Source organism: Triticum dicoccoides, chromosome 7B (genome assembly GCF_002162155.2).
Source record: "Triticum dicoccoides isolate Atlit2015 ecotype Zavitan chromosome 7B, WEW_v2.0, whole genome shotgun sequence".
In the NCBI taxonomy this organism is placed as follows: Eukaryota; Viridiplantae; Streptophyta; class Magnoliopsida; order Poales; family Poaceae; genus Triticum; species Triticum dicoccoides.
In genome coordinates this window covers 548,195,626-548,204,049 of record NC_041393.1, presented here as the reverse complement: position 1 = coordinate 548,204,049, position 8,424 = coordinate 548,195,626, and the positions used below count along the sequence as shown (strand labels likewise).

Here is an 8,424-nt window from a genome sequence, read left to right as displayed (position 1 = left end):
CCTCTAGCTAGCACCCACATTGCTGACATCATCACACGCGTGACAAATAGATGCCACATCAGGTGATGCATAATTGTAACGATCTATCTATACTTAGATGACGATCCTTTTTCCCTGGACTTCGTTTGTTGCTAATTGCAGTCACCCACCTGAACGGTAATGATCTAGACTTAGATGGCGAATTGTACGACTTTTGTGCGATGGCGTGGGCTCGGTCCATTTTACAAGGTGGTGTGTGTGCTGTGATGCGCGAAAGACCCAGTCTTGGACCCGGCCGTCATGGTGGTCAGCTCTCCCGCGCTGACAGCACTGGCACCCTAGAATGCAATACGGCATTGACCTCGTGCTCCAGGACACATGCAATCGTCGTGTGGAAGAGCTTTGGGCATCCGACCAATACGCGCCTCCCATCCCGGGGCAGTCCATGGGGGCACTTGGGTACGGACTCGTCTCGTGGCCGCTTCGGCCTGAACGTGCACACAAACCACCTCCTGAAACTTGCCACTGGCAGCCTGGACTCTTAGAGACTCGTACAACGCGTACTGGGGGAGCGGCTCTTTTTCCTTGACTCGCCAACGCATTTCTACTACCGTATCGAGGACGGCACGGTGCACAACCACAACCAGATACAAGGGTTCATAGTTCATACACCTTTCTTCTTCAAGAGTACACAAATTGCATCCTCATCAGGGAGCCAACGACCAGAGCGAGGACACCAAAACACCAGGAAACAAGAGCAAAAGAGGGCTAGCTACTCGCTAAGAAATAAATATTGCTCGACTTCCTCAACAATCTGCACTGCACACAAAGACCATTGACAGAACGCTGCTGGGAAACATTGCCAAATTTGCTAGTCCCTCCACGATCAGTTGATACACTTTCTTTACATCAGACGTTAGAAGACACTACTCCGTAGTCCGTACACACAGAGTCATCCAAAGCTGTAACGAGAGTGAGGTAAATTTAACATGGGAAATGAGCTGTTGATACCTGATATTACCTTCTACAGCAATAAAGTGATCCACCTGCAAGCTTACGTACTGGGCAAACTAAAACGTGGGAAGAAATGTTCAGCTTCCTTTCAGTCAGCAAATTAGAAAGAAATGTTCAGCTTCCTTTTGGTCAGCAAATTGCGCGGTCGGTCGATGCCTTGTATTAAGCTAATCGGTGCCCTAAACTTCACGGCAGCTGTCAGATACACTGAGTTGACTGAGAACTTACCATTTTGATGGAAGGTCCAGCGGAATTCCTCCTGGCCTTTTGACAATTTGACATTCGCCAACCACCCAAGGAAAGCATGCCATACGAGGCGCCCAAGACTTGCTGGATGCCTGGATCATATCATGTTTATATACACCACAATGGCATGCTGATCATGCAAGAAGCTAATCAGAAATAAAGCCAGATCAGCAAGAAGCTAATCACAAATGAAGCCATTAAGCGCATCACTATCTTTTGTTCTCCACCTTGCTTCGTTCCTCGTGCTCTTGCTCCACCAGCCTCATCTGCTTGCAGCGCAGAGGCTCACAACCGGATCGACACTCAGCCCCCCTGGCTACATCACCTCCCCGTCGGGGGGATTTGCCTTCGGCTTCCGGGCCCTCGACTCTGACCCCAGCCAGTTCCTCCTTGCTGTCTGGTTCAACTTCAACCTCACCCAGGCGCCCGACCCTGCACAGGAGAAGGTGGTGTGGTATGCCAAGAACCTGGGTTCAGGCTCCACCGTAATGGCCACGAAGTTGTCTGTGTTCAGCATTGGTCCACAGCTCTCCCTCACTGACAACACCGGTAGCATAATATGGACAAACCCATACCCTAGCCTACAAGCTGGCTCAATTCTCGTGCTGCAAGACTCAGGCAACCTCCAGTTACTTGCCACCGGGGGAATGCCCATCACCTGGGAGAGCTTCCAGCACCCAACTGACACACTCCTCCCGGGTCAATCCTTGGGCTCTGGAAAGGCTCTTCTGTCCAGGCGCTCCGACATGGTCTTCTTCCCCGGCCGCTACAGCCTGCAGGTGCAAGGCGATGGTAACATCGTCTTGTACCTCACGAACCTCGCCACCGGCAACCTGGATTCGCACAACGCATATTGGAGCACTAACACCTACCTGCCAGGCAACCAGGTCGGCAACATGACTATTTTCTTCGACTCATCAGGCCATCTGTACTATCAGAGCAATGACAGCACTGTGGTTGACCTGATACCCCCGCATCCAAAGTCTAGGTTTGGTTACCACCAGCACGCATCACTCGATCCGGATGGCATCTTCCGCATGTACACCCGACCGAAGAATGCCATGGCAAGGAGCAACTTGTCGTGGGCAGTCACGGGACAGTTCCCAACCGAAGGTTGCAAGATAAAAACCTCTCTGCAAGGTTTGTGTGGCCCCAACTCATACTGTGTGTATGGTCCTAACGACCGGCTCGATTGTGAGTGCCCAAGCAGCTACTCCTATGTCGATTCTCAGCTCACGTACATGGGCTGCACACAGGGGTTCATGCCGCAGAGTTGTGACGGGAAGAACCGCTCTGCCGAGTTTGGGGTTGTCAAGCTCCCAAACACCACTTGGGGAAACTCGCCATATGAAGGATATTCGCACACCACAGAGGACCAGTGTGCAGACTCTTGCCTAAAGGACTGCCTCTGCGCCGCTGCTATGTATGATGGCAGTTATTGTGCCAAGATGGTGTCATTGGCAGGATTTGGACGGCAAGGAGGAGACATTGTCATGAAGGCATTGATCAAGGTGCGGACGAGCAGCCCCTCGGTGCCGGCGCCACCGAGAAGGATATTGCCTTATGTATTACTCGGTTGCTCGGCGTTCCTATTGCTATCCACAATAAGTAGTCTCATGTTACATTGGTACCTTAGGAAGAAGAATGCCAACCATGACTTTGTGAGGGCTTACACTGCAAAAGAGCTTTACAAAGCCACCAATGGCTTTTGTAAGTTGCTAGGCAGAGGCGGCTTTGGCGAGGTCTACCATGGGAAGTTTAAGTCACTACACTCCCCTGACATAGCAGTGAAGAAGCTCATCAGCTCCAATGATTACAGCGAGAGGGAGTTCACGAATGAGGTACAGTCCATCGGCCAGATCCACCACAGGAACCTAGTCCGAATGGTTGGTTACTGCAAAGAGCAGGAGCAACGGATGTTGGTGTTCGAGTTCATGCCAGGTGGTTCCCTCCGGAGCTTCCTTTTCCAGCCTCAGCGACCGATGTGGAGTTGGCGTGCTGAGGCAGCACTTGGGATTGCCAAGGGCCTAGAGTACTTACACGAAGGATGCAATTATCCAATCATCCATTGTGACATCAAGCCTGACAATATATTGTTAGATGACAAGAAAAATCCAAAGATTACTGATTTTGGGATCGCAAAGCTTCTTAGTGACCAGCAGATGCACACCACGGTGACTAACATCAGGGGCACAAGGGGCTATATTGCCCCCGAGTGGTTCCAAAGTGATAGGCGCATTGACACCAAGGTTGATGTTTACAGCTTCGGCGTTGTGCTACTAGAGATGATATGCTGCCGGAAGTGCCAGGAGCCTGTGACCGGGCTGGATGGTGACGATTCAGTCACACTGTTTTGGTGGGCTGGTCAGTTGGTCTGTCATGGAAAAATTGAGGTTTTGTTGCATAATGATGACAACAACATTGAGGATTTGGTCAAAGTGGAGAGGTTCATGCGTGTTGCACTCTGGTGCATTGAGCAGAATCCTTCGCTCCGTCCGACAATGCACCAGGTGGTGCAGATGCTGGAGGGCGTGGTTGAGGTCGACACTCTACCTGCTCTTACAAGCTCCAACCGTTCATCGCCATTGACCTCTTCGGTCGACGGGAGCACTCTGTTGCCAGGTGGTGCTAATCTTGAGATAGAGTGATATTCTGATAGGCTGCAGTTTCAAAATGATATTATTTTTTTTACTTTTCACCAATGCTAATTGTTTCAGCATTGTGTAACTCTAGATGGTGTAGCTAGACATCAATCATGCCTTGTAGCTATTACATGTCTTCTAGTAAGTATTCATCCATTGTGCTCCACTTATGCAATAATCCTTTGGTTTGAGCACTAATTCATCATGATTTTTTTTTCCTTTTTGAAGTCACAGGATATCTTTCCTGGGTTCAAATTAAGTGTGTATAATGGTCTAGGAAAACATACCACATGCAAGAGCAGCAGCAGCAAGATTTGGCTGAAAATTATGTCAGCAATTCATTCAGCTCTACCTGTCAGAGGGGAAAGTATTAGTAAACTAAAACTGAACTTGATTGGGCATTTCTCATAAGAGCAATGAGTCATAATTCAGGGAAACCCATCTGGATGTTTCGTAGATATTCGGCCAAAGATCAACTAATATAATTCATAAATCAGAGGCAAAGAAATGCTTATCGAATGTGCTTCCTTGGTGTGCCTTTGTCGAACAGATACTAACAGAACAACGGTAAGGTGAATGAATAATAACATTGGAGGTGAATAATAACAAGAAAGAAAAACGTGAAGGGTGAATAAATAAAGGAGTTTATATGCAAATTTTACTGTCCATGTGCTTCCTTGGTGTGCCTTTGTCACATTGGCAGTACCAAGTCACTTCAAAGCACCGTGACGAGGCAAAGAACTTAATCAAGATTGATGCCAAACCACATGTTAGGGAACAATGATCAATTTGATTTGATTAATAAGTTTAGTTACCCAAGATCATATTTACTCTGTTAGTAATATAATAGATTCCAGATTCCAGTTATGCAGGCCTTAGCCAGTTAGCCACAAGATAACAGCTGCAAATATATTAGCAGATGGCACAAATATGAACGGTGACAATTGAAGATGTACTTTTAGGATAAGTTACTATCCAATATTCAAAATTCATGTATGCATTTGTCTTCAGCTAGTCATAAATCATGGTTAAGTAATATCCTTTGCAGGCCAATAAGATAACATTGACTGCATATTTTTGAGGTCCTCTATCAAGAAATTTATCACTCCAATAAGAGCCTGAACTATAGACAAGGCTACTACAAAAGTTCATCTGTAAGACAAAATCTCAAACTTTATTCTGATCAAGTTTTAGCCACCGCCTTGAAGGCAAGAAAAGGAAAAAAATATCCCTGTTCTGAGATAAGACTGAAACATCAGCCCTTGATGTTGCCTAGCCAGAAAAGCATGGGGAATTGCGCAGCCGCGAGGAATAGAAGAAAGTAGTGGTTCCTGCTAGGATGTCTCTCAAAAGTCCTCGATGCACCCTGCAGAACCCTCTTCATCGTCTTAACCAGGAACACTCCAGTGCAGATACAGAACCACGGCAGCAAAAAATAGTATGAGTAGCTCCAGAAGATGCGGACAAGCATCGCAAGTGAGGTACCGGCAAACCCATACCCAGCATATGCCACAATGTCAAGCAACGGCGATTCACCACTTCCCAGTGAGTAAAGTAGAGCTTTAATGAGGATGACTTGCATAAACCAACCGAGTAACCCTTTTGTGAACTGTATAGTCAGTGCCTCCGGGGTAAACCTGCATTCAGGAACGAATGTTAATAATAAGACAAGCACCATTGAATCATTAAGGATATCCTGAACATTAACGAGCAGTGTTTTCCTCTAGAGAAATAAAATAGTGCATCACAAAAGTTAATCTCTACCCTCCAACCTTTCTCTAGTATCTGCATTTTATTTCTTATCTTAAACTAACAAACAGAACTACTTGCCTTAAGTGATATATACTATATTACACTGCTCATAGAGTCATACTGCCCATTTCTTCTAGAGTCCTACAAGTACAACAATCAAAAGTTGTCCTTGCTGTGCAGTTACCTTCCAAGAACACCCAAGGCATATCCAGCAACTACAATGTAGGTGGCAAAAGCCATCAGAGGGATGTACAGATCTGGAGCATTGATGTCTTGAACTGGAGGTTTGTATGACAGCCTTCCTCCCACTGGCTCGGTTATCCTAGTCCAGTGTCCCTGAAGGAAGAGAAACGATATAAGGATTGAGTGAGTCCTCACAATCTGCAGGTACGACACGAAAATGGGTTCTTGAGAAAAAGGAGGCAGCCAGTCCTTACCCGATGCAGGAAAGGAAACAAGACAACCTTCAGCTTGTTCCTCACATACTGGTTGTTCACTTGGAAGTAATATTGTGGATTGGACAAATATTGGGTGATCTGTATGCGCAATCAAGCAAAACTTACATTGAATAATTTTTTTGAAAATCAAACAACACGTATATCTATGAATGAAATGCGCCTATGGCTTACATTGCTTTGCATAAAGTCAGAGCTTGAACCTAAAAACTTCTCACTGTACGCTCCTAGTCCACTTCGGATGAGTTCAGGTCCAGCTCCATACAAAGCACTTTGAAAAGGATCCGCCTGTGAAGTAGTAGGCCTGCCTGCCAATCCTCCCAGATCAATGTTCATCGCTGCCATCACGGCTGAATAAACAAAGATTGTTCAAACCAATAGTCAGACAACAAGATATCAATTGTGAATGGTCATGTCATCTACAAACTACGTACCACTTTAACTGCATCCCTTAGAAACCTAACAATATAGCCCACCATTGCTCTTATATACAAAGAAAAACCCTATGAAACTGATTTCATAATGTCCATCCATGATTTTATATATGACAGAAACATTGTAGAAAAAGTATAATAGATGGATCACCACGACCCAGATATGACTAGCAGCCATATGCCACCTTACACCAGAATGTGACGATGTTGAAGAGAACATGTACTGTAAAGCTAATTCGAAAGAGAGGGAGAAATAGAATGATATCTTATCATCGTTTATCAGCCCGTAGGTTGGCCCAACCGCAGTGCCTAGTAATGATGCAATGGCCAACCACAAGTAGCTAGTCTGGTTTCACAACTTCTTTTTCACATAAACTTCTCCTATCAATGCATTGAGACACAGGGCCTTTTTTCTCAAAAAAAAAATGTTTCCCTTGAATACCTAAATCTTAACAAATTATGGCATTCATAAGCATAGATCTACAGATAGCTTAATTCATTTTTGTCAGCACAGCTTTACAGATAAATACCACTAACCAAATGTTCACAAGATACCGAGCACACGATAAGCAATGAGTGTGAAACGTAGGCATTAGAAGGATCAACCTGAAGCTTACATACGTTCCTCTCTAAAGTCTGCAACTGCTTTTTACTCAAACGAAATAAATACCTCAGATTTCAAATGCAGAGCCTCGTCAGGAAGCCAATAATGACAATAAGGTGAAAACAAATCCTGAAATACATCTTGTAACTCCGCTAGTCGGCTTGAAGCATGTGTAGGTCTAACGGCCCAACATGACATCGCCTCTTATGCTAGTCCGGCGTACGAACTCGGAAAGCAACCTAGGAGCCGCAGTTCAATCCCCAGCCTCTAGTGTCAGATCAGATCCCACCGAAACGCCCGCACAGGATACTAACCGCAGAAATCTATAAACAGCAATTTAATTCGTACTTACATCAAGAACAGATTCGAACCAGATCGCCGCCCCTATTGGTGGAACAAGATCCAGTTTCCCGTTTGGAGGGGAGGGGGTGATAATTTGCAGGAATGCGGCAAAGATCTGAGACCAAGAACTCGAACTGAATAAACGGGTAACGGAATTTTTCTTTTAGTTACCTGCGGCGATGCTTGCTACGGATTTGCTCGCGCGTGCTCGAGGAAGGGATTTCTCGGCGAGGAAACGGGGGACTTTTTTTTCCGCGGCGTCCTCCGCCTTGTACGAAATAAAAATGTTTTTCCCCAGTGAACTGGGCCTGCGTATTTGGTTAGAACATGTCCAGCAGTCGAACATTTTTTGAGCTCCTAACTTTTTTTTCTCAACGAATCAACCTTTCAAAATCAAGCATTTTCTTTGATAAGGGTTGTCTGGAAGAGACTACGAATGTGGTGAAAGGCACCCTCGAGGTCATCAATGAATCTCTTTCAGAGAAATATTTAGGGTTGCCGACCGAGGTTGGCAAGTCAACGAACGAGGCCATCAAGTACATTAAAGACAGATTATAGGGTAAAATTCAAGTGTGGATTGAAAAGTGCTTTGGCGGCTGCTGGAAAGGAGGTCCTCATAAAATCCGTTGCCCATGCCATATCCACCTTCTCAATGTCATGTTTTCTGCTTCCAAGAGGACTGTGTCAAAACATTGATACTATGATCAGAAAATTTTATTGGGAAAGCAAGGACGGAGAAAGAAAAGCTGCCTGGGTATCATGGGATGTCCTTACAATGCCTAAATACAGGGGTGGATTAGGCTTTTGTGATACTCACTTGTTCAATCTTGCAATGGTAGCAAAATATGCTTGGCGCCTCACTCAAGATACGAGTTCCTTGAGTGCCTGCCTATTGAAAGCAGTTTACTACCCTTCCTGTGATGTACTTGATGTTGTTTTCGGGAATCATCCATCTA

At 45.5% G+C, this 8,424-nt stretch overlaps 2 protein-coding genes across 3 annotated transcripts; one reads left to right on the top strand and one right to left on the bottom strand.

Annotated features, from left to right (window-relative positions):
• Positions 1 to 836: 836 nt before the first annotated feature.
• LOC119337845 (G-type lectin S-receptor-like serine/threonine-protein kinase LECRK2) lies at positions 837 to 4,096 on the top strand. Its single transcript, XM_037610075.1, has one exon. It carries the CDS (start codon positions 1,428 to 1,430, stop codon positions 3,885 to 3,887), a length of 2,460 nt encoding a protein of 819 aa, XP_037465972.1. The 5' UTR covers positions 837 to 1,427; the 3' UTR covers positions 3,888 to 4,096.
• Positions 4,097 to 4,934: 838 nt separating this feature from the next.
• On the bottom strand, positions 4,935 to 7,829 carry LOC119337846 (protein YIF1B-like). 2 transcript variants are annotated; one of them, XM_037610077.1, is made up of 6 exons: positions 7,640 to 7,736; positions 7,479 to 7,510; positions 6,263 to 6,438; positions 6,071 to 6,169; positions 5,818 to 5,969; positions 4,935 to 5,518 (listed from the first exon to the last, which is right to left on the bottom strand). In XM_037610077.1, the coding sequence occupies exons 3-6, from the start codon at positions 6,431 to 6,433 to the stop codon at positions 5,137 to 5,139; spliced, it is 804 nt and encodes a 267-aa protein (XP_037465974.1). In that variant the 5' UTR covers positions 6,434 to 6,438; positions 7,479 to 7,510; positions 7,640 to 7,736; the 3' UTR covers positions 4,935 to 5,136. The 2 variants fall into 2 exon arrangements, with proteins under 2 accessions (XP_037465974.1, XP_037465973.1); XM_037610076.1 differs by lacking the exon at positions 7,479 to 7,510 and having other exon boundaries at positions 7,640 to 7,829.
• Positions 7,830 to 8,424: the final 595 nt, after the last annotated feature.

Coding starts and splice junctions, on each gene's coding strand:
- LOC119337845 (XM_037610075.1), top strand. CDS start 1,428: ATGAAGCCATTAAGCGCATCACTATCTTTTGTTCTCCACCTTGCTTCG.
- LOC119337846 (XM_037610076.1), bottom strand. CDS start 7,814: ATGTTCGACTGCTGGACATGTTCTAACCAAATACGCAGGCCCAGTTCA. Junction 5,970..6,070: donor TGTTTCCTTTCCTGCATCGG/GTAAGGACTGGC, acceptor CTCTTCCTTCAG/GGACACTGGACTAGGATAAC. Junction 5,519..5,817: donor GCCTTGGGTGTTCTTGGAAG/GTAACTGCACAG, acceptor TCCTGAATGCAG/GTTTACCCCGGAGGCACTGA.